Genomic DNA, 26,537 nt, shown 5'->3' on the forward strand with positions numbered 1-26,537 from the left:
TAAAGACAAAGCACTGATCCTACCCTCAAGTAATTCCCAATCTAATGGGGAAATAACATGCAAACAACTCTGTAACAACACTGAATATGCAGCATAAATTGAAGATAACCACAGTTGGGAAAGCATCAGCATTAGGAAGATCAGAAAGAGCTTCTTGTGGGAGGTGGGATTTCAGATGGGACTCTAAGGCAGCTGGGAGACAGAAAGGGGGGAGAATTCCAGGTGTGGAGAACATATTATGCAGGTGCACAGTTGGAAGCTGGAGAGCCAGATACAAAGAATAAATAGCCAGAAGGCAGTGCTCTTGGATCACAGGGAATCATGGAGTTGGGATTGGGTAAAGTATAAGAAGGCTGGAAAGGTTGAAAGGGGCCAGATTGGAAATGTCCCAATAGAGCTTTTCATATTTTATCCTGGGTGTAATAGGGAGCCACTGGGGTTTATTGAGTGAGTATGAGTGTATTGGATGGAGGAGACCAAGAAGGACGATGAGCTTTAGCTGAGCAGAGGTGGTTCAGCCATCTGGCAGAAATGCTCTCAGAGGGAATTTCTGTCTTGCACGGGAGGCTATCCTGAATGCTTAGTATTTTTGGTTCTATATCTGGCTCCACAGTTGCAGCCAAAATTTCTGGGAGGGGGTAGTTTCTGATGGTAGATTTCTCCTTCTTCGTCCCCCCACTCCCACCCCCGTGGCCATTGCTAGCTTTTTCCTTTTTGCTTCCTGTGTTAACCAGTAATTACACTAACCAGTTGTTAGTATACCATTGCATTCTTTGGAAGAATTCTGAGGCTAAACAATGTGTTATCAAGATGGCCCCATGCCTGGAATGCACTTCCTCTTCCACTCTGTCTCTTAGAATATCCAATTTCCTTCAGAACTCCGGTTCACTAAGGTTCTACCTTCTATATGAATCCTTTTCTGATCTTCCAACTATTAATGTCCTTTTTCCAATGATCTCATATTTATTTATTACTTAATAGTATTTTAATTTTTCCAATTATATGGTGATTTGTTTTTGTTTTGTTTGTGTGTTTCTAGTATTTCTCCCTATAAGGTGTGTCTCAAGAAGAGGGACTATTCCCTTATCTTTATATACTTAGTCCCTAACACAGTGTCTGGTTCATAGACATAATAAAGGGTTGTTGATCTGTTAGTGGAGTTTAAGACTCAGAGTCCATCCTTTCCCTCTTTGCTTCCTCCTTCCAGTAAATTTATGAGATCAACTGGCAGCCTTAGAAAGGCTCTGATAGGTATAAAAAATTGGGGTAAATTACATGAGACCAATGTCTAAACAGGTAAGGTAAGGTAGCCTTGAAGGGGAAGAGAAGTGATAGAAGAACCACCTTCAGTGATGGTGGCGAAGGCTGTATGATGTGGATAAACATCTCTGGTCATTTTTTTTTTTTTTGCATGTTTGGGTAGACACCTCTTCCCATATGCCATGGGGCTTCCTATTGGAGCCATTGCTTTTTCACCAGCAAAGGAAGGGCAAAGATGAGAGTGGGGGGTGAGGGTGGAGGGGGGGGAGAAACACAAGATTCAGAGGGGTAAGTCAAAGAATAACTCAAAAGTATGGAGATAGAGACTTCCTGACTCTTCCAGACACAGAGAAGGAAGTCACAATGGTGAGTGGAGATAAGAGTCTCCTATTTGGAAATTTTTGTGGGAAAGAAGATTAATTCTTCTTTGGATATCCAACATGTTGAAAGAAAGGGGACATTTTTCACTGCAGGAAGATGAAGTATGAATGAGAATCAGGAGAAAAGGATAAAAGAAGAAGAGAGCCGAGAGAGACACAGTGTCTATGAGGCAGGAGAAAAAAGGGGGACAAGGAGCAGAGAGTAGAATGTGAAAAGCAAAGGAAAATGCAATAAGCTTTTATCAGCATGTACATTAGCTCCCTTCTATTTTGCAGAACTTCATCTCTCACGCTGACCTTCTTTTAGTCTTCCTCATGTATCCCGGAAGCCTCAGTGATTGTGTGTCCGGGAATTACAATTTCATTTTATCAGCATAATTAAGGAGGTAAATCTTCTCATTTCCCATTCCTTGACCCTCCTAAGTCCTCTGATCTCTTTCATCATAAAATACATAAAATACATTTCCAAGTCAGATAGAAATGGTAGATTATCTAGTTTTGAATTAATCAGTCAGCAAGCATTTATTAAACTCCAACACTATGCCAGGCACTGTGCTGGGTTCTGGGAATACAGACAACAATGAGACAGTCTCCTCCTTTAAGGAGCTTACAATTTAATTGAGGGATATAGTAGACATGTAGTATACACAGTAAGGTGATGCCCAGAGAAAGGATTGTGAATGAAACCATGGGGAAGTGGATTGCCATCCCCTTTGCAGCAGTAAGAGATGGAAATATATAGAGAGAGGGTGCCCAGAGGTAGAAGGAATGGCACGATGCCCATCCTAGATGGCCTGGTTGATGGCGGGATAGGAATGAGCCATACTCCTTTGTCTATCATTTGGGAAATGTGCTATAATAGGAAAAGTTCACATGACTCATGTCCCCATCCTCATAAAACAGGAAAGCCCATTCTCTCTATTCAGGTATAAGCTAGTAATGGAACCTATACAAAGAACACTATAGACTCGGTTAAAACATTCCATTAGTATACAAAAGGAAATGTAAGACTTTAGAAGCATCATTGGTCCTTATTGCCCAAATGACTGTGAATTCATCCACATTCCCACCAGGGGAACCTGAGAAAACCAGCCATTCCCAGACAGATGACTCTGAACTGGGGAAAAGTCATTCTCCCCTCTGAAAACAGAATGAGATTAGGTGTTCTCTCCAATGGAGATTGCTCCATCGGGGAAAACCTGGGCAAACAATCTTGTTATGGGTCTGGAAGAGGTCCAGACATAGTTTGACTCCTCCCTATGTGGTATGAGATTCTTTGCTCTCTTTTAATTGCTCTTGCTACCTCAGGACAGATCGGATGTTCCTTGCCATTGCAATGTGGGCCCCAGACACACACTGGCAATGCTTGGGCTCATGGATGACACCATTGCAGACTTCCACCCTAGGGTCCCTTTCCCTTCTTACCACGAGTCCAGAAAAATCCCACCAATCAGAAACTGGGCTTCAGTTGCACTTACTTTGTATGTTAGGAATTTGGTCTTATGGGAAATAAAAGTCCTGGAAAACCTTGCCCAGTGAGTGCCTGATCCTCAGATGTAGGCGTCATGGAAGCTGTGTTTGGATGAACATGCCCCTTTTACATAAATGGGAGCCATTATTAATATTTGTACCCTCTGCCTCATAGTCGTTGAAAGGAGCAAATGAGATGATGGATGTGAAAGTACTTTGTAGCCATAAAGAGCTCTTAGTATTAATAATAATTGAAAACCAGCTGCTAATGCATCCAAATGTATTGCTTCTTCGCCCACTAAAGAAGCAAAGAAAGAGGAGGTGGCTGGATAGAGGGATCTGGAAAGAAATGAATTTGCAAAGATTGGGGGAGGGCAGGAACTCTCTCTCTCTTTTTTTTTTTTTTTAAATTAAACTATTTTTATTTGGAACTTAAACACAAAATGGAATGGGCATTTGCATATATATATAATAGGACAGAAAAGGATTGTATATGAAACATGACTATTATATGCAACTGGTTTTTATTTAAGCATATAATAAAATTAACCTGTAGTTTTTCAAAGTCTTCCTGCTTGAGTGGCTTTCTTTCAAGTCTTCCTTTTATTCTTTTCTCTCAATTAAAAAATCCTCAATAACTTTTCTTCCTTCCTCCCTTCCTCCCTTCCTCCCTTCCTCCCTCCCTCCCTTCCTCCCTTCCTCCCTCCCTCCCTCCCTCCCTCCCCCCTCTCTTTCTTTCTTTCTTTCTTTCTTTCTTTCTTTCTTTCTTTCTTTCTTTCTTTCTTTCTTTCTTTCTTTCTTTCTTTCTTTCTTTCTTTCTTTCTTTCTTTCTTTCTTTCTTTCTTTCTTTCTTTCTTTCTTTCTTTCTTTCTTTCTTTCTTTCTTTCTTCCTTCCTTCCTTCCTTCCTTCCTTCCTTCCTTCCTTCCTTCCTTCCTTCCTTCCTTCCTTCCTTCCTTCCTTCCTTCCTTCCTTCGTCTCTCCCTCCTTCCTTTTCTCCCTCCCTCCCTTCCTTCCTTGTTTTCATATTCTAGCTATATTACCCTTTTGACCTCCTATTAGAAATGAAAAACAAATCCTTTGTAACAAATATACAAAGTCAAACCAAAAAGAAAAAAAAAAGATTCTTTGTCCTATCCTGCATCTTGAATCCATCACCTCTCTAGCAAGCTTCATCATTGCTTCTCTGGAATAATGTTTGCTCATTGCATTGATGAAAATTCTCAAGAGAGTAAGTGAGTCAGTAAGCATTTATCAAGTATCCATGTGCCAGGTACTCTGTTAAATGCTGGCGATACACAGAAACCAGAATTTTCAAAGAAAGAAAAAAGGAGGTGAGGGAGGGAATTGGAAGCATGCTAATGTGGGAGAGATAATGCAAAGGGGTTTCTCATTTGCTGATCATTAGAGAGAAAATCAGAGGAGTGGGAGAGGAAATCCCCAGATAGTATTGAAGATATGAGAAGTAAAAAAGGGGAGATGAGAGGTCTTGGTCTTAAATTTTCAGTCTGAAGAAATGGTACCAGAAGAATGGAAAAAGTGGACTTCAAACAAGATATAGCAAGATGGCAGCTATTGAGGGAAATGACAATATCAAAGAACACACGTGCTAAGAAGAACTGGGAACACTAGTCAAATACGTACAGAGAGAAGGGCAGAGGAGAGATCTCTGTCTATTATAAACCATTTGACTTGTAGGCAATGGAAGCCAGAGAAGATGTGAATTTGTGATATAGGAGCATGAGGTTGATAGCTACTTTGAGGTCACCAGAAAGTCACCATGTATGTTTTCTTTTTATATGTTGATTGGACAAGATACTTGGGAATAGTCAGAAATAGAAGGCTTTTGTTGAGCTGGAGGTGTAGATTATCATGATGTCCAGCAGGATCATCCCTATGATGTGTGATTCTCAGAATGAATTATATTCTGTATATATATGAGAACTGAGGAAGGGGCTCAAATAGGAGGGAATGGGAACAATAATTTGACTTTATTTTCCTGCAGGGGCTTAGGCTATTGTGAAGAGACAGTACCTAAATGGGTATGGTAGGGTTTGACAATGGAGGCAAGACCTAGGTTTATGTACTAACTATAGTCCTAGAGGCAGCTAGGGTAGAGTGATGGACTAGGACTCACTTACCAACTGTGTGACTCAGGGCCAGTCAGTTAATCCTATTTGCCTCAGTTTCCTCATCTGTAAAATGAGCTGGAGAAGGAAATGGCAAACCACTCTAGTATTTTTGTTAAGAAAACCCCAAATGGAATCTCAAAGAGTCCAACATGATTGAAACAACATCTTCTAAGTGACCCAGGCAAGATCCCCAAATGAGCAAAATTCTTAATCCCATAAAACAAGGTGTCTCTCTGCATCAGTATAGGGAGTTTCCATGGCAGGAGTTGCTGTTAATAGTGAAATCCGACTCCCTCTCCCAGTTATTCAACAAATACCTTGTTCCTATGTAGTTCAGCAGCCTCAGATAGCTGCCTGGGTGCATCAAGAGGTGAGGGGCTTGACTACACCCCCTTGGATGTGTCCTCAGGGAACTTTACCTGAGTCCAAAACCTAAATTCTATCAGATGAGAGAATGGAAGTGAAAGCCTGCTGTAAACCCTAATTCACTATGTAAATATCAACTCTAGTTCATGATAATGGCTTGTATTTATTTATTTAATGCTTTATGGCTTACAATGGACTTTCACACACATTATCTCTGTTGATCAATATAAACTCTGGGAGATAATCATAATTGAACTGGAGATGGGGTTTTGAAGTTTACAAAGTACTCCAAATATCTTAGCTCATTTGGCTTTCACAACAACCCAAACGGGATACTGTCAACCCCATTTTAGAGCTGAGGCAACTGATGATCAGAAAGAGGGGTGATCTACCCATGGTCATAGAGTCAATAGGGATCAGAGGCAGGATAGCTTATTTTTTCTGAGACTGGCAGAGAACTCTACAAATATTGCCTCATTTGAGCCTTGTTACAACTCTTAAGACATTAATAGGGATAGTACCTTTCGTTCTTTTTTTGGGGGGGCATGTTTACTGAGGCAATTGGAGTTAAGTGACTTGCCCAGGGTCTCACAGCCAGGAAGTATTAAGTTTCTGAGGTCACATTTGAACTCAGGTCCTCCTGACTCCAGGGCTGGTGCTCTATCCACTATCACAACTAGCTGCTTTCCCATTCACTCTTAATACCCCTATTCTACAGATGAAGAAGCTCAGTCTCAGAGAAAAGTTAACTGACTTGCTCAAAGCTAATAAGTGTCTGAAACAGGATTCAAACCCCAGGTCTTTCATCTTCCTTTGCCCACATTCTTACATCTGCCATGTTGCCTCTCAGGGAGTCTGTGAAAGAAGTAGTGTCATTATTTTTTATTTTTTTTTTCTGGTAATATATGCACATTCATTTAAAAATACATATTTCTTTATGAATCATGTTGGGTGTAGTGTCTTTATTTTACAGATAAAGTAATTACCATGGAACCCAGCCTCCAACCCAGGTCTCCTAGCTCTTATTCCAGTGCTCTCCAACACAGGTCTCCTGGCTCTCATTCCAGTGTTCTTTCTCTCATACCACTATACATTGCTAATTATAATGATGACCATCACCACCATAACATGGTTAACATTTCAGTTTACAAAGTACTATATATATATAATCTTATTTGAACCCCTGCAAATAGCCCTGTAGACTTGTACCTTCCCTCTTAGATTACTTCCCATTTACTGTGTATACATTTTGTATGTATGTTTTTTGTTTTGTTTTATTTTTTCATTTTGTTTCCCCCCACTAGAATGGAAGCTCCTTGCAGGCGGGAACTATTTTTGCTCTTCCTTTGGATCCCCAGCAAAGCCCTTATTTAAATATTCACTGACTGATGTATAGGACTCTCACTCTCCTTACCTATCTTGAATTCTAGTCCAGTTTTATCATTTATATTACTTTACATGGATCTTCTTCTCCCACTATCACTATCACTATCCTCTATACAGTTGACGCTCCCTCCCATTTCCATGCCTTTGCCCTTGTTTCATTCCCAGGAATTCCTTTCTTAGTTCCTCACACTTATCTTATCATCCAGTTAACAAATATTGACCTGGCCCTTTCTATACAGTAGGCTTAGTATGGGGAACACACAATCCTGTCTTTTTGGCCCTAGGTCATACCCTGCTTCCTCCACAGCATCTCTCTAGTTACTCTAAAAGGCACCTTGTTCCCCTCTTCTCTCATCTCCCACAGCTTGCATATATAATTCAAACTTACTTTGATTGTATATCCTGTTGTATTTTTAATGGTGGTTCCATGTTGAGCATCATTGTTACTATGAGGATGTCATTCTCCTTCTTAAAGGTTTTAGTCACTCTGGCTGTGCCCTTCCAGCACGAGATGCCCCTCTTTGGCCACTATTTCCTTTGTTACATATGTAAACTTCTTGAAGGCAGCGATTGTTCCCCTGGTGCTTAGACTTGGCACAAAGAAAGCAATTAATAAATAAATCCCTTTTCATTCACTGAATTTTATGAAGTGGAAAAATAAATTGTCATAGATGTAGCTCTAGGAGGTATCTTAAAGGTCATATAGTGTTACTCCCCCTGCCCTAGTTTTATAGATGAAGAAATTGAGTCCCAGGGAATTTCAGTGACCAATGCCAGGTCATAAGTGGTAAAATCAGGATTTGGACTCGCATCCCGTGACTATAATATTCTGTTACTTAACCAAAAAGCCTTCCTCTAGAAAGTTAGTATCTAGAACAATTCTTACCCTTTTGCAGCAATAATAGCAATGCTAACTAGAATTTATATAGAACTTTCTATGTGCCAGGTTCAAAGTCACACAACTAATACATATCTGAGGCTGCATTTGAATTCAGGTCTTCCTGATCTCAAGCAAGATGCTCTATCCACTGTATCATTTGGCTGTCTCTATAGTCGTGTAGCCCTTTTTGGTAAGCTGGTGAAGCCTAATATTACTGTGGTTTGATGCCTATATTCATAATGGGAGGAAACATTAAATTTCAGTTAGATATTAGTGAAAATGAAGATGTATCTTTTTCCCATCCAAGTTCACCAACCCTGTGAAATTCATCTGTGGATGGGTCCCAGGTTAAGAAGTCTAGATTACCAGCCTTGGTTACCTACTGCAAATCCCAAGGGGTGCAAACCACATGCCTCCTATCCTTGATATTTTTATTTTGTGCCCAGTCTTCCATTCTCTTATCCTTTTCTTCCAGCACTAATCTCCTTTGGCCTCTAGTACTTCAGTTCCCCTTTCACTGGATCATTGGCAGTGAAGATTCCAGGTCAGGAAGCATGATTTTTCCAAAATCTGGTTTGCATCTGAGGCAACGATCCCATTTTCCCAACCTTAGGTATGTCACTGGGGGCGTTAGGCAGTGAGCCCATTCCCTATGTGGCCACAGAGTGAGTCATGGTAGCAGTGGTACCTGCTGTCTAGAAGCGCACAGCCTCAGCAGAACACACAACCTGCCAGGGGCATCTCTGGAAGGCAGAAGCTTTTCTTTGGCCCATCCTCCTTGGAGCTCAGCTAATGCTGGCTCACCTCTGGGGTGAATGCCAGAATGAGGTGAGAAAAAGCATTTCTCCTCTTTCTTTTTCTGGTTCCCAGATGCTCCCTCCTCCCACATATGCTCTGAGGCTTCTTTATGCTTTTCTAATCTGGATCCATGTGTCTAGCAAACATGAGCAAGCTGTTGGACTTAGAGATAGTATTAGGAACTTTGTCACTTTCTTTCCTTCTTTCTCTTCTTTTCCTTTCTTTGTTCTTTCTATGTTTTTCTCTCTGTGTGTTTGTTTTTCTCTCCTCCCTATCTCCCTTTCTTCTTTCTTTCTTTTTCTCTTCCTTTCCTTTTTTCTTTCTGTTTCTTTCTCTATGATTCTCTCTCCTTTCCCTCTTTCTCTTTTTTCTTTGTTTCTTTCCTTCCTTCCTTCCTTCTTTCTCCGCTTCCTTCTCTTTCTTTTTTCTTTTTGTTTCTTTCTATGGTTGTCTCTCATTTTTTCTTTTCTTTTTTTCTTTCTCTTCTTTTTTCTTTCTGTTTCTCCTCCTTTTCTTTCTTTTTTTGTTTCTTTCTCTCTTCTTCCTTCCTTCTTTCTCTTTTTTCCTTTTCTTTCTTTCTACAATTCTATCTTCATCTTTTTGTCTTTCTGTCCCTATATCTCTCTTCTCTCCCTTTTCTCTCTCTCTCTCTGTCTCTTTCTGTATCTCTGTCTCTGTCTGTCTTTATCTCTCTGTATCTTTCTGTCTTTCTCTTTCTCTCTGTCATTCTCTGACTCTCTTCTCTTTCTCTTTGTTTCTGTCTCCAGCCAGAAAATTTTAGAGCCTAGAGCTAAGGCATTAAAGTTTTTCAAGCCAGAGGCAGCATAAGTTAGTGGAAGAACATTGGGTCAGAAGTTAAGGTCATTGGGAACAAGTCCTAAGCCTTTCATTCTCACTAAATGATCTTGAATTAGACTCTCCAAGTCTGTTTCCTTCTCCGTAAAATGAGGACTTTGAGTTAGATGCTTCCTACTTTTGAATCTTAGGATGTCAGGATCTCTGAGGTCCCTCGACCTAGTACCTTTAAGGTGACCACCCATTCATTCTATATATTTTTTATTCCTCCATTTATTTTTTATTTTTACTTTTCTTTTTTTATTAAAGCTCTTTATTTTCAAAACATATTCATGGATAACTTTCAACATTTATTCTTGCAAAACCTTGTGTTCCAAATTTTTCCTCTCCTTTTCCCCATCCCCTCCCCTATATGCCTCCATATAAAAACATGCTGTCTCCTCCATTGGAATGGGAACTCCTTGAAGGGCAGCATGGCTTTTTATTTCTATGTATCCCTAATGTTTGGGATATAGTACATGCTTAAGAAATGTTTGTTAAATGATTGATCACAGCTGTGTGTACTGAACAGAGGCTGTGTTTGAAGCCGGAGTTGGAAACCCTCTTCCATCACTTAATACTAACATGAGCCAGGGAAAGTCATTTAATACTTCTAAGCCTCAGTTTCCTCGTCTGTAAAATGAAGGGGTTGATATGGAGCAGGAATTCTTGACCTGGAATTCTTGCATTTATTTTAAACAACAATTTGCTAACTCTGTTTCAATAGAATTGATATCCTTTGTAATCATATGTACTGTATTTTGTGCATTTAAAATTTTTCTTTTGAGGAGCAAGTGCTAGGCTTCACAAGGTTGCCCAAGGGGCTGAGGATATACCCAAAGGGTTGAGAACCTCAGATAAGAGATGACTTTGAAGATCTCTTCCCGCTCTGACTTTCTGGTCCTGGGATCATGGCCGAATGACCCATTTGTGAAGTTGACTAGCTGAGTGAGGAGAGGGAGTTAGGAGTGTACTGACTTTGCCAACTTCTTGACTTGGGGAATAAAAATTTCCTTTCAGCAAATTGAGCCATTTCTGGTTTCCAGGATGGAGCCCTACCTTTAGATGAACCCAAATAAAATCTTGGCTTTCAGTAACTCTTTCCTCTTGGAGGGCAGAACCATCTTGGCATTAAATTACTGAGCCTTGCAAAGGATCTCTACCAGCTCCTGGCACTGACCTCTCTTTCAGGAAATTATCAGTCATTGCGGAGAGACTAGCTCAGGTGATTGGTGATATCATTTCTGTAAACAGGTTAGTGAAATAAGCCTGCCGCCTGAGTGCGTTTAATTAACCCCTTGCCCGCCACATTCATCCAAGTTTGCTTGGAATGGATTTTGAATCACTTATTGTTTGACTGCTTCACTGCCTTCTATGACTTTTTATGACATACGATAAAATCCAAAGTCCTCAGAATGGCATTTTCAAGATCCCTAGTGACTGGACTTTAGGCCATGGTTCTAATTTTGCCTCTGCTTATTCGCCTGCATGGAATAGCTAAGTTCTGTCCCTAAGAACCCCAAAGTGAAAAGTCAGGAAGGATGGATTCTAATTCTGTCCCGGAAACTTACTTGTCATGTGATCCTGGGCAATAGTTTTTCCCTCTTGTGACCTCAAATTCTCCTATTTACAAAATAGAGGGAAATAGACTCTTGAAGGTTCTCACCCTGGAGTCCATAAATCTATATCTTTAATATTTTGATTGCTCTATTTCAATATAATTGGGTTTTCTTCATAATCTTAATTATTGAAGGTTTCAGGGGCAAGTCAAATAGAAATGCTTTTAGGATCTAATGGAAAAGCAAAACACATCTTCTTGAATGCCATTTACATTGATAATAAAATCTATATTTCTGATGCTTAGCAGTCTGGGCAATGTCAATGACTTTCCATTTTCAGTAGACCTCTCTCTTCTAACAAAGAATTGTGATTAAGGAAAACAAACCAAAATGTTGGCCATTTCTGAAAGCCTGTATCTCACTCTAAATCTACATTATGCTGTCTCTGGAATGGGAAGAGGAAAGGACATGCTTTGCTTTCAATTATCTTGTGTTGTCATTGATCAGAGTCTGAAACCTGGAATCAGTTCCCTTTCTGACATGATCATTGTATGAATTATTGTCTTGATTCTGTCTCCTCTGCTCTACTTCTAGTCATACAAGTCTTCCTAAGTTTTTCTGGATTCTTTGTATTCATCATTTTCCACAGTTTCATCATAATTTCATGACATCTCAGTGCTACAATTTGTTCCATCAAAGTGTACAGTAACAAAAGCATTGAACTGAAGGACATGGGTCTTGAGTATGAGTGTTGGCTCTGCTACTTAGTATCTCTGGGCAACTCACTTGCCTTTTGTAGACCTCAGTTTTTTCATCTGTAAAAGAGTGGGTTGAGCCCCTAACATGTTTCGGTCCTAGATTCATAGAATCTCCCTCAATTAATGGGCTGTCAATTGCCTTCTAATTCTTGACTATTTTTAAAAAATGGTACTAGAGCTGCATCTATGGCTTTGCCTCTATTTTCCAAAGCTGTGACACGCTTTGTTCTAGAATATACTGGGTTGAGTTCAGATGGATCTGGCGTGATATGCTTAGAGCCAAAAGAGTCTTCAGAGATCATCCAATCCAACTCCCCTCCTCATTATTTTACAGATTCTTTTTCATATGTCATGGCACCCCTCTGGTCTATGGATTCCTTCTCAGAATACCGTTTTTAAATGTATAAGGTAAAAACACAAAGATTTTTTTTTAAAAGAAAATCAATTATATTGAAATCTGATTATTGAAATATTTTTAAAAGTTCATGATACTCTGACCTAGTAACAATAATTGTATAATTGAATCAAAGTGGAAAAAGGCCAAGGTATGTGCATTTCAGAAGTGAAGGATCTGTGCTTTCTAAATGGAGAGTTCCCATGGGAGTATGGGAGGGATCTCTCCAGTAGATAAAACCTAAGGAATTACCTAAATCATATAGAAATTGAGTTGCTCAGGGTCACTGAGCTGATAAGTATCAGAGATGAGATTTGAATCATAGACTTCCTGAATTGAAGCTTGTTATTTATGACATCTGTAAATGAGTTAGGAAAAAATGGCAAACCACTCTTGTATCTTTGCCAAGAAAACCTCAAAAGGGATCACAAAGAGCTGGACAGGACTGAACAATAGTAACAACAAATTTCTTCTAACTTAGGACCTTTCCTTCAAGCTTAACAAGCCTGGGAGTGAGCAGGTAAAAAACTGAAGGGGGAGGAGCAGCCCAAAGAGAGGGGTCTGCAGTGGGATGGTTATGTGGGTCTCTCCCTTTAAATCATAGTTGAGGATGGGAGTGATGGAAACAGGGCAGAATTGGAGAGTACAAATCATCAAATCTCGTCTTGTGAGACATTTTAAGAGAAATTAAAGTTCCAGCATTTCCCCTTCCTCAAGTATATTTCATAGCAGAGGAATCTTGCTGCCATAGAGATCAGAGATGTTCCTCTAATTCTGGAGCAGAGAGGGTAGTGGGTATTGCCGCTTCCATGATGACAACAGGTGACATTTATATAGTGCTTTAACATTTAAAAATGCTTTATATACATTATTGAATCACAGATTGAATTTTAGAAGGAATCTAAGAGATATTTTAGTCCACCCCCCCATTTCACAGATCAGGAAACTGCCCAGAAAGGTGAATGCCCAGGAAGGTGAGGTGACTTCACGGTCTCATAGATAGTAAATAGTAAATAAGTTCAGGTCCTTTGTTTCCAAATCTAGTAATCTTTCTGCTTTTCATCTTAAAACAGCGTTAGGGTATGAACTAGAAGTATCTGTAGTTTGGGGTGGGGCATTGTGGAGTCAGGCAGACCTGACTTTAACTCTCCCTCTGACCTTATTGGCCCTGTGATTGTGGGAAAGTCAATTCACTTCTCCAAGACTGTTTTCTTATCTATAAAATGGAGATAATAAAACCCGTAGCACCAACCTCTATCTGGACGGGCTGCTGGGAGCCTCAAATGAGCTAATGTACACAAAACATTTGTATCTATGTCAGCTGTTGTTATCGTCATCTTACAGATGAGGAGATGGGAGATTCAATTAGTGTGTGGCAGAAGTAGCATTTGAATACACATCTCTTCAAATTCTGAGTCCAGAAATCAGCACTATTCTATATGATCTCTCCTTCCAAGTGGGTCACTACTCCATCCCCCTTCTTCCCTCTCCTCTTCTCTATTAATACAGAAGATTTGGAACTTCCTCTTTCTTCTTAGCAGCGGTCAAAGGTTTTGCAGGAAGAGCCCACTTTTGGGAACAGCAAGATAAGGGACATGAAAGTTTGTATAAACTATCTAAATCTAAGATGGTGGTTATTATTATTTCCTTCCTGGTTAGGGTCTAATGATCAATAAGAAGAACAAAATAAAATGTATAGATCTGTTAGGTCATCTGTCATCATAGCTGTCCCTCTCTACACTGCTAGATGCTCATAATTTTCAGAGGCACCGACTGTCTGAGGGTGATTGATCTCATGGATCCTTGAGTCTCTTGAGTTGGAAGAGACCTCTAGAGCTACTCAGACTGTACCTGAAGGACAATATTCTCCACAAAACCCCCAATAAGTGATCATTCAGTCTTTGCTTTGAAGCTTTCCAGTCAAGGCAGCCCTTTCCATTTCTGGATGGCTCGAATTGTCAAGAATTGTCAAGACTCTGGGCAATTTCTACCCTTAGCTCTTAATTCTGCCCTTTTTAAGCCAAACAAAACTAGTCTAATCTTTTGTCCCCATGAGACTCCATTTAAACTACTTTTAAGATAATTCATATTTTAGATAAATCTTATCTTCTTCAGTTAAAGTGTTCCCATCAAATCCTTGTATGTCATAACCTTTATCCCTTTACCGTACTGGTTGGTTTTATCTTTGCAGCATCTCTTGTACATGTCCCTTTCTCTCATCTGAAACCACCACCCTTTTGGTACAGGATTTCATCAACTGGACTATTGGTAGCAATCTGCTGGTTGGTTTACCTGTCAAAAATCTCTCCCCTTAAGTCCATCTTGCACTCAACTATCAAAATGATCTTCTTAAGCACAGATCCAATCATGTCATCTCACTACTGCATCAACTCCAGTGACTTCCTATCATTTCCAGGATCATCTATAAAATTTTCTATTTTACTTTTCAAGATGTAGATTGCCAACAGTGACTTAATAATTTGTCCAGATTTGTTAACTTAAACTCATCAGGGAAAGCTGTGTAGTTTAATTCAATTGGATTTCAACTCCCTAATTGTCATTTTTGCTCTGTCTTTTGTAGTTCAGGAGTCATTCTCTTTGGAAAATAGACAAATCAGTAGCAATATAAGAACTGAGTGATTCTGCCTTCTTTCAATGATATGGGTAATTCTGCTGCTCTTGGAGGACCTAGAGATTTTCACAGAAGAAACAAACCAGTCAATAGCACTAGAAAGCAAAATCTTGTGTTATAAATAGAACTTAATATTATTCAACAGAAGGAACTTGACTTTTACTCACTCTAAGAAGCACGGGGAAAAGAGAGTAAAAATATGAGAGGGATACGTCAGTATGACAATGACTTAGAAGACAAAAATATTACTGGGTCTCTGGTGAAAATATATAGGGTCCCTTTCTCACATAGGATGGTCACAGGATCATAGAGTTAAGGTTGAAAAGGATTTTCTAAGATTATCTGGTACAGCTTCTTTATTTTTTATTTTTTTTATTTTTTGAGGAAATCAGGATTAAGTAACTTGCCCAAAGTCACACTGCTGATGAGTGTCTGAAAGTGGATTTGAAGTCAGCTCCTCCTGATTCCAGTCCTGGTGCTCTACTGTACTACCTAGCTGCCTTATCAGTCTCTTCTTTACAGATGATGGAATTGAGAACCAAGGTTAAGTTGCTTTTTCCAAGGTCATGCAGGCAACAAATAAGAGAACTGGGATTTAATTTTAGATTAGATTTTCAGAAGGAAGTACATTGGTGTTTTTCATTAAAATGACCTCCCCACTGTACTTTACAGATTAGAAGCAACAGCTGGGAAGGGCCATGGGTAGATTAGGGAACTGTGCTTAAGTCTACACCTCTATTCCCAAGATTAGTTCCCTGTTAAAACCCTTCTGTTTGGGTTGCTCTTTCTTCTGGTTCTGGTTACTATATTTCTTCATATGAGTATATCTTCATAATGAATAAGTTATAAGTAAATCACAAGCTTTTATTCTCCATTTATAATTTTTATCAGTGAACAAGGACCCTCAGTTTCATGCCTATAGAAGGGAAGAACAATCATCAAGCTCATTAAATTGTGCTTCTTCTAACGCTTTCATTTCCAAAGTTAACAATTCTATTTATGTAAGACCATCTGCCTTCATTGTGGGCTCTTAGCAATGTATTTACATTTTACAGCTGATGCATTTTACCATAGGGAGTCAGGCTCAGCTGACAGTCCAGCTCATAACTCTAATCCAAACAGAAGGGTTTTAACAGGGAACTAACCTTGGGAATAGAGGTGTACACTGAAGCACAGTTCCCTAATCTACCCATGGCCCTTCCCAGCTGTTGCTTCTAAAGCAAGAAATAACATTGTTAGGTTCTAAATATGACTCATTTATGGATCTCTAACCTCCCTTTTTAAGTCAACAAACATTTATTAAGTATTTACTATGTCCCAGGCACTTTTTTTTTTTTTTTAAGGAGAAAAAGGAACATCTCTAGTAGGCTGTATATTAAACATGGCTTTGGATTTTTTTTTCCTCCAGGAAGGATCAATACCTCCTCTCTCCTGTGAATTGTTGGTATCTAGTGTTGAACCAGACCCGGCGTGAGAGTAGGGACCATGCTACCCTCAACGACATCTTCATGAACAATGTCATCGTCCGTCTCTCCCAGATCAGCGAGGATGTTATCAGGCTCTTCAAAAAGGTGAGTAGGAAATAAATACTAAGGGTATTGGGTTTGTGGAAAAGGTGAAATTGTCAGAACTCTGGTCAACCAAAACTAAGCTAGGAGAGATGCTAGATTATCAAGGTGGGAATAGTTGTGGCTAGAGGGAACCAAAAGGTGATTTAATGATATGAGTGAAAGTCTCTTCCCTTTTTCTGAAAATTATGTTGCCTCACTGGCCCATCAAACTCTTGCCTTGTATGTCACATACTAATAAATTCAATTATCTACCCATGGGGATTATCCACTTTGTGAATTAACCCCAATTGTTTTAAAATATCAGACTTTATTTCCCTGACCATGTTAGATATTCACAATGAATCTGGTCTTCCTTTCCCTATTATGAGTTGATGGGTGCTTGAGGAACAAAAACTAATTTTAATATCAACTCAAATAAAGTATAATTAGCAAAAAAAATCTGCTGGGAAAAAAATTACATGTTCCAAAGTTAAATAGGCCTGATTTTGGGATAATTTGTTCTTTTCACTTCCTGTATCTAATTTTTTTGCCAAGTTTTGTTGATTCTGCCTCTTCAGCTCTCATATACATCTCCTTTCCACTCCCATAGCTACAGTCCCAAACCAGGTTCTTGTCATTCTCTCCCATCTCTCCCCCATACCACTATCAAAATCACCTTTCTAAGATCCAGACCTGATCACTACTCAGAAAATATTACTGACTCCCTATTGCCTCTACAATAATTTCTTTATAGACTTGCCTTTTGGCTACAAACAACCTTAATTCATTTTACTCCCCCTTCCCACATTCTACTTTTTAGCCAAACCAGGCAGCTTGCTGATTCTTAAAGTCGATGTTTTCCTATTTTTATGTCTGCGGATGGTTTTCTCTCCCATGACTGGAATGGACACTCTCACCTCCATCTCTTAAAAATCTCATTTTTCAAGCTTCAAGGCTTAGCTCAGGTATCATTTCCTATAGGAATTCCTCCAGGAATCTCCAACTTATTAGTTATACCTTCACTCCATCTTGCCTCCCTCAAAAGAAATATATAAAACTCTATTTTGTAAAACCAAGCAATACACTGAATGTATCTAATAGTATATGTATTATTCTATAGCACAATCTTCCACTCCTACAGTGAAAAGCAGGAGTTGGATTTTGTCTTAGGGTCAAGCTTTGTCAGTTACTCTATTATTCTCTGTCTCTCCCTCCCTCTCGTCCTCCTCCCTTTTTTCTTTCTTTTCTTTTCCCCTTCCTTCCTTCAACACTATTGTAGTCTTTGCATATATTACTTTGCTGGTTTTGATTACTTTGATTTACATCAGTTTATATGACCTCCCGGACCTTTCTGAATTTTTTCTATTCATTGTTCCTTATGGTACAGTGACATTCTATTATTTTTCTTTAGCTGTTCCCCATTTGAAGGGGATTGGCCACAGTTTCACAGTCTTTCATTCATATTTCAACACTTGAAAGCTTTAAAATTGCATTTTTATTCTAATATAGACTAACTTTTTCATCAGATATCATGGTAGTTCAGAACTGGGTGTGGGTGGGTAAAGGAATAATACTTAACAGCTTTTTAATCCTGCCTGAAGATGACTAGGGCATTGATTGTGGGGAACTAAATATAGTTATGGTGGCTTTCTTTTCCTACATAGATGGTGTATATGTATTCATTCCATCAATTTCTTTGCCTTTTTTTAAGCTAATAGTTGGTTAAAATCTCACTAGTTTCCTTCCACCATGGAAGTATCAGATCCCAGGGACTGAATTCCTTCTTTCCTATTGGTGGCATATGTTTTTCTGGGTTTGTATGAATGAAGATGAGCTCATATATCCTAGGGATAGAATGACCCTTATCTCTGCCCTATCTCTCCCCCTCCCCCTTGCCTTGAAAGATATGTATTAACAGGGACATCATTTTCTTTCTAACTCATCACCTTTCTTCAGATGACAGACTTAGGAATAATGGGATGATTTGATGAACAAGAAGCACAGAGGAAAAAGGAAAGCCAATTTAAAGGATAATCAATTACCTCCAGCTGGATTATTCACACTGCAGATTATTCTCTGCATGGTTTTTAAATATCAAATTGACTTCTCCTGGCTGGTCTTTGTGCTTAAGATCTTTACCTGCTTGTCCTCCAAACCCATGAAATACTATTCAGACTTAGTGTTTCCCCTAGCAAATATCTATGTGCTAAAATGGAGAGTATTCCAGATTTAACATAGTTAAGACTGAGCTTGAGTTCAGCACTGATCTCAATTATCTAAGTGTTGTGGGAAGCTAGAAAGGACCAGAGGCATCTGGACCAGATGAGCAAACAGGGCCCAGGGTTAGCAAGTGATTTACTGCAGGCTACATAGGTAATCAGGGTCACAGGTAGGATCTGAATGCACGACCTCTGACTCCTGATCTAATCTCATGGTACCATGCTGCTTGGACAAGCCACTTCAATTTTAAGCTCACTTTTCTCATCTTTACCATGGGGTTAATTATGTTTTCATCGCTCACACATAGATTGCTATAAGGAAAGTATTTGTAAATTATAATGCTCCCAATATAAATGTAGATTATTACTAAAAATAATTTAGTACTAATTAGGAAGCCTAATTCATATAGAAACAGAGATATATAAGTATATATGTACATATGTATATAAGTGTATATATAAAAAAGATATATATTAATGTATGTATATATTTGTATGTGTGAGTATATAACATGTTATATATGTGTGTATGTATATATATGTATATGTGTATGTATATATGTGTGCATGTGTGTGTGGCTATCTCCCTACTTAGCCCTTCCCATTCAAAATATATTGAGTCACATGAGATAGCATATTGCAAGTTAAAATACTATATAAATGCCAGTTATTCTTGTTATGGGCAACTAAGTGGCTTTAGGTCTAGAATCAAGAAGACCCAAATTCAAATGTGACCTCAAATACTTGCAAGCTGTGTGACAAGTCACTTAACACTGCCTCAGTCTGCTCATCCGTAAAACGAGCTGGAGAAGGAAATGGCAGACCGCTCCCTGTATCTTTGCCAAGAAAATCCCAAAAGGGGTCATGAGGAGTGGATACAACTGAACAACAACATTGTTATTATTGAAATGACTCCTAAATATCTGCTAATTTAAATTATACAAGAGGCAGCCTGTTGTAGTGGAACATGTTAAACTTAGAGACAAGAGAGACTGAGGTTTAAATGTTTCCTCTGATGCTTACTACCAGCCGTGTGATCCTGAGCAAGCCACTTAACCTGTGTGTAAAATATACAGTATGCCCCTCCTGAGTTACTGTGATGATCTAATTAGATGATTTATGTAGAACTTTTTTTTTCCATCCTAGAAATGTCTGCTATGACTATTTTAGTACCTCCATCCTGCCCCCTCTCCTCCAAATTCAAGCACAGACAGTTAAGAAGTATTCACATTTGAATGTAGGTAGATGGCACAGTGAGTAGAGGGCTAAACCTGAAGTCAAGAAGACCTAAATTTCAATCCTGCCTCAGATTCTAGCTGCATGAGCCTCGGTAAATCACTTAACCTTTTAGCCTTAGTTTCCTTTTTTTGTAGAATGGGGATATTAGCAGTACCTATTTCACATGGTTCTTGCCAGGATCAAATAAGTTAACATATGTCAAGTGCTTTGCAAAGCTGAAAGTGCTATGTAAACACTAGCTATTATTAGTATTTGCCAGACTCTAAATTGATATGTAAATGTGAAGGGTTATTATTTTATGTATCTTCTTCCCCCCCCATCTCCACACATAAGCACAAATATTTGAGAAGTCACATTTGCCTCCTCCACACCTTTGACTTCTGGTTCTTTAGGGGGTGGTGAGAGGGGTGCTAGTAAAGTTCAAGGAAAAAGTTCAAGGGAGAAAGATGTCTTTTCTTCCTCCTTCCCTCCTTCCCTCCTTCCCTCCTTCCCTCCTTCCCTCCTTCCCTCCTTCCCTCCTTCCCTCCTTCCCTCCTTCCCTCCTTCCCTCCTTCCCTCCTTCCCTCCTTCCCTCCTTCCCTCCTTCCCTCCTTCCTTCCTTCCTTCCTTCCTTCCTTCCTTCCTTCCTTCCTTCCTTCCTTCCTTCCTTCCTTCCTTCCTTCCTTCCATAAATTTTATTGATGTCTTTTGTTTAACATCCTCTAAATTTCCTCCTATTTCCCTCCTCCTTGTCCTTAAGCACACACAGCCCCTTCCCCCAAAGGCTTTTCAGCAGAGCTGAGCTGTGAGCTGGGTGAGATAAATCTTTTGGGCGCTCATTTCAACTGACAGGGGCCTAGCTTGTGATGAAGGTTAACAGGGCGGAAAATAATGAAAAAATGTCCACAGCTGGGCCCCTGGCCTCCTCATTATTGAAACAGTCCCCTAAACAAAGGAAAATCTAAACCCTTGGTGCTGACAGGGGAACAGATCTATCAGCCTCGCCTTATGTCTCAGAGCACTGATGCTTCTTTGTATGGGGATCAAGGCCTTTGGAATCTAGGGACCAGGCCTTCTCTCTGCGTCCTTATTATCTCATCTTGAAGATCTCAAAGCACTTGACCCTCCTTCTATTTATAAATACTCATTCTTACCTAGCTGGTGAGCGCCAGATGAATCACAGAGGTAACTTGGTCTTGGTCAAGGTCAAGTGCCAAATCAATGAGGATTCTGCTCATTTGTCTCCCCACCCTTCATCTGCATTATTAAACAGTATTCATGTGTGGAGTTGTGCCCTGCAGAGAAGAAACCAATCATTTTAGTGTCTAAGATTTGTCCTGGAAACTCTCCTCTCCACCTCCTGCAAATATTGCCAGCCACGTTCTCCCAGGCGGGGGTCATACTGGCTTCGGTTATGTCTCCCTGACCACGGAGCTGGGCCAGACATGGTATCTGGAGGGGGTAACTCCCAGAGTGGGACATCTGGTCCTGAGGCTTCCTCCTGCCTTTGCACTGAATCTTTGATTTTTAGAATTGGCGGAGGCCTTGGAGCCATCCAGTCCAACCATTGCCCTTTGCTTTGGAGGCGGCTGCTGCCAGACAGCTGAAGGCTTGCCCAGATCACTTTGGGAGCAAAGCTGCCATCTTCCAGTAATGCCTTTCCAATAGAATATAAGCTTCTTGACAACCTACGTGGTATTCTTAGTGCCTAGCATAATACCTTGCCCATAGTAAGTGCTTAATTAAGGTTTATTGAAATGAACTAAGTGGAGACTAGGAAGCTAGAATTCACTGATACAGCTCAGTTCAAGTTTACTTAAGTAGTTTCCTCCAATTTCTCTCCCTTTTTTAATAGGCCAGATATTATAGAAACTAAATTATAGAAACATTTCCTAGATTAGTCTGGACAAATGTTTTTGACCATAAATGGGAATCTCTCTTTACACAACAGATGTGTTCCTAGGAACTTATGTGTCAGTTGACTGAAAAAAGCTTAAAACAAAACAAAATCAAAGTTATTTTATATATTTTATGTCTGGGTGGATCCACATCTCATCCACTGTTGATACCTCTCCCCCGGGGTAGATCATCAGCCCTCTATGTCTTCTCATCCTGTTTGGATGGCCTTTCTCTACATCTTCCATATGGGATCTACCCCTGGTGCTAGAGTCATTTTCTGATTTTTTAATAAAAAGCAAATCATAAATTGAATCAAATTTTAAATGCACTTGGGGAGTTTGCTTTGGAAGGAAGCTTCAGGCGAATTGTTTCCTAAAGCCAAGAATCTTCTGGTAAAGGAGTCGACCTGCAATTGATTTCATATATGTGTGTGTATATATATATATATATATATATATATATATATATATATATATATGTTGTTCTTGTACACTGTTGAGCTCCCCCTTAGCAAAGCCAAGGATTTCAGTTAATCATCTACAATGACTAACTGCCTACTGTGTGACTAGGAGGAAGCTAGTCCTGGGATATGGAATGAGAAGAAGTGATTTTTTAAAAAGTTGCCCAAGCCAAATCTTTTTATAGCTTTATTAGACAATTTTCCCTTGCATTACATCATTCTTTTTGTGAAAATGAGGGGCAGCTAGATAGTAAAGTAGAAAAGAGTGCTGGGTCTGGAGTCACGAAGGCTCATCTTCCTGTGTTTAAATCTGACTTCAGACATTTACTAGCTGTGTGACCCTGGACAAGTCACTTAATTCTGTTTGCCTTAGTTTCCTCATCTGTAAAATGAGCTGGAAAAGGAAATGGCAAACCATTCCAGGATCTCTGCCAAAATATATTTTTTTCAAATTCTCAAATTACTCAACAATTAAAATGTGCAAATCATGGAGGGGATACAGGAGAAAAATATAATAGTACCAATGATAAAGTGCTATGCCTGGAGCCAGGAAGACCTATAAATCCTGCCTCAGATGCTTACTAGCCCCTTGAGCAAGTCACTTGTCAGCTTCAAGTTCCTCATCTGTAAAATAGGAATAATAATAGCACCTACTGCCCACGGTTATTTTGAAGATCAAATGAGCTAATTTGTAAAGCACTTTCCAAAGCTTCAAGTGCTATAGAAATGTTAGCTGTGATTGATTGTTATTTTTACCTTGTTATAATATTGCTTTACAAACATAGCTTTTTTCTCGTATACTTAAATCTCATCTCAAGTTCCTCATCTGTAAAATGGGGCACTATCTTCCAAGAACTGATTTGGGGGCAGCTAGGTGGTGCAATGGATAGAGAACCACCCCTGAAGTCAGGAGGACCTGAGTTCAAATGTGATCTCAGATGCTTAGCATTTCCTGGCTGTGTGACCCTGGGCAAGTCACTTAACCCCAGCTGCCTAAACAAACAACAAAAAAAGAATTGTTTTGATGATAAAATGAGATATTTATAAGTTATATTTTTATTAATAAACATGATTAATCTCATATAATCATGTTTATTAATAAAATATATATCTCATATAATATATAGTTAATGTATTATATGACCATATTAGTATATCAATACCAGATCATATTAATTATATAACCCAAATTATATGTTATAATTAACCTTTATGTCAATATAGTGATGTAATTAATAAATAATATTAATTCATAATTAGAATATTATTAATAGTAGCTAGACTTTATGTAGCACTTGAAGTTTTTCAAAGTATTTTACAAATATCTCATTTGATACAGTTTTATAGATAAGGACACTATGACAGCAAGACTTGCCTAGTTCAGCTCCTGTGTGAGGCAAAGTTTGAATAGAGGGAGTGTTTCTGGTTCCAAATCCAGAACTTAATCTACTGTATTATCCAATCTTTGCCTTCAGGTAGCTTACATTCTACTCATCAAGGCTCCTGTTTGTGTCATGGAAGTCTTTGGCAGTCTGTTGAAGCCCATGTTATTTTTACCTTATTATAATATTGCTTTACAAACATAGCTTTTTTCTCATATACCTAAATATCATCTCAAGTTCCTCATCTGTAAAATGGGGCACTATCTTCCAAGAACTGATTTGGGGGCAGCTAGGTGGTGCAATGGATAGAGGACCACCCCTGAAGTCAGGAGGACCTGAGTTCAAATGTGATCTCAGATGCTTAGCATTTCCTGGCTGTGTGACCCTGGGCAAGTCACTTAACCCCAGCTGCCTAAACAAACAACAAAAAAAGAATTGTTTTGATGATAAAATGAGATATTTATAAGTTATATTTTTATTAATAAACATGATTAATCTCATATAATCATGTTTATTAATAAAATATATATCTCATATAATATATAGTTAATGTATTATATGACCATATTAGTATATCAATACCAGATCATATTAATTATATAACCCAAATTATATGTTATAATTAACCTTTATGTCAATATAGTGATGTAATTAATAAATAATATTAATTCATAATTAGAATATTATTAATAGTAGCTAGACTTTATGTAGCACTTGAAGTTTTTCAAAGTATTTTACAAATATCTCATTTGATACAGTTTTATAGATAAGGACACTATGACAGCAAGACTTGCCTAGTTCAGCTCCTGTGTGAGGCAAAGTTTGAATAGAGGGAGTGTTTCTGGTTCCAAATCCAGAACTTAATCTACTGTATTATCCAATCTTTGCCTTCAGGTAGCTTACATTCTACTCATCAAGGCTCCTGTTTGTGTCATGGAAGTCTTTGGCAGTCTGTTGAAGCCCATGTTATTTTTACCTTATTATAATATTGCTTTACAAACATAGCTTTTTTCTCATATACCTAAATATCATCTCAAGTTCCTCATCTGTAAAATGGGGCACTATCTTCCAAGAACTGATTTGGGGGCAGCTAGGTGGTGCAATGGATAGAGGACCACCCCTGAAGTCAGGAGGACCTGAGTTCAAATGTGATCTCAGATGCTTAGCATTTCCTGGCTGTGTGACCCTGGGCAAGTCAGAAAAATGTTTTTAAATGTGTAAAATAAAATTCTAAAGGAAACCAATCATATTAAACTATAATAATCAAAATTTTAAAAATCAGTTTCATGTGTGTCAAATTTAAAAGCCCTTTGCAGGGCTAGGATTGTTTTTATATATTTGGGATCCCTATTTCGAAGGAGGCTGAGGCTAGTGGATTTCCTGAGCTCAGGATTTCTCCTTCTCCTCCTTAGAAGGAAGTAGGAACTGAGTTCCAAGCATTGCACATACTGGCAGGTGTGGCCAATATGTAGGTTCATTTTTTTTTTTTCCTCTGGAGCATTCTGGGGGATGCATTGGGGGGATGTCTGCAGTATTGAAAACAAAAGACCTCAATAAAACTAAAAATGAAAGAGTGCCGCTTAACCCAAAGGCCACTAGCTTGTTGCCCAACTCCGTGTTCCTTCACCCTGCTCTTGGCCCAAATGGTCCTGGTACCTGTCGCTAAGCACGTGATCCCAGCTGCAGAAGCATCCAACGAAATTCCGGCTTCTGCCCTGAGCGGTCCAAGGCTGGGCATTTAAACCCCTCTCATTCTTGTCCCCAGTTATGTTTTCTTCCCCCAGCCTCAGTCTAACAATAGCGATCCATTATTCTCTGCTCTGGTGACTATGGAATTTAATTACTTGTTCTGGCAGTGAAGTGAGTTTGATTGTTGGCGTCGCTAGGTTCTGGCGGGAGCACTAATGGGCAAGGGCTCTCACTGAGAAGAAAGGGCCTTTTGGGAGGTTGGTGTTTAAACAATGGCCATTCAGTGTGTGGCAATGGGGGCTCCTTCTCTACTGGGTTTGTCTTCCCTGCCTTGGAGATGTTCAGAGCCCGTCCTGAACCGAATTGATGCTTTTGTGTGTGGTAATTGCCTCGCTTTGTAGCCAGGATCAGAAGCCTTGGTGGCCTTGGATTTGAGGCCAGGTTTGTTTTTTACAGGAAGGGGGAGAGTTTACGTGATGGCAGATTCAGCTCTGTGGGTGAATGGGGACATTTGGCCGTTAGTGTTTAGATGCAACATAAGAGACAAGAACCAAATGAATCCAAAGAATCACATTAAACAAACAAAAACCAATCAAAAAAACCTTTTGGCTGTTCCCAAATATCACCTGGTAGAAGAATTAAAATATGAATTGGATTGTTGAGAGGATAAAATGAAATTTAATTCAACAAACATTTTATTAATCACTTGCTATGTGCAAGGCACTGGGCTAGGTGCTAAAGATAGGAAGATGAAAATGAAACATTTTCTTTGTGGAACTTAGTTCTACCAAAGGATAAAACATGTACACAGATAATTAAATTCAAAGTATAATTAATAAGGTAATTTGAAGTGGGGAAGAACATTAACAGCTGGGAGGATTAGAAAGGGTCTTCATTAGTTGGTGTGCCTCAGCTGGGCTTTGAAGGAAGCCATGGATTCTAACAGGCAGAGATGAGGAGGGAGGGAGGGAATATATCCCAGACATGGAGGGGAGGGTTTCACACATCTACAAAGGCCCATCAGAGAGACAGAATTAGATAACAGATCAGTTTGACTGGGATGAAGAATATATGAAATCAACCAAATAATAAACGGTTATTTAAGCACCCACTATGTGGTAGGCAATGTGATAAGTAGTCTCTGCTCTTAAGGAGCTTAAAATCTAATGGGGAAAAGAAAGCTGGAAAGTAGGGGTAAGGAGTTGAGGGAGATAATATGAAATCAAACTGGAAAGATACATTAAGGTTTTAAATACAAGTTTGCATCTTGCCT

At 39.2% G+C, this 26,537-nt stretch overlaps 1 protein-coding gene across 5 annotated transcripts in view; it reads left to right on the forward strand.

The window, feature by feature from the left end:
- SRGAP3 (SLIT-ROBO Rho GTPase activating protein 3) overlaps nucleotides 1–26,537 on the forward strand; it is a 268,997-nt gene that overhangs the window by 128,023 nt on the left and 114,437 nt on the right. For all 5 annotated transcript variants that reach the window (XR_012484986.1, XM_074284020.1, XM_074284023.1 and 2 more), the window contains exon 3: nucleotides 16,256–16,418. Coding sequence is in view for 4 of the 5 variants with exons in the window: in XM_074284020.1 (XP_074140121.1) it covers nucleotides 16,256–16,418 (163 nt within the window). In the remaining variant the exon portion in view is untranslated. The remainder of the gene's footprint in view (nucleotides 1–16,255; nucleotides 16,419–26,537) is intronic.

The sequence above is a fragment of the Sminthopsis crassicaudata genome, chromosome 1, assembly GCF_048593235.1.
Source record: "Sminthopsis crassicaudata isolate SCR6 chromosome 1, ASM4859323v1, whole genome shotgun sequence".
NCBI classification, from domain to species: domain Eukaryota; kingdom Metazoa; phylum Chordata; class Mammalia; order Dasyuromorphia; family Dasyuridae; genus Sminthopsis; species Sminthopsis crassicaudata.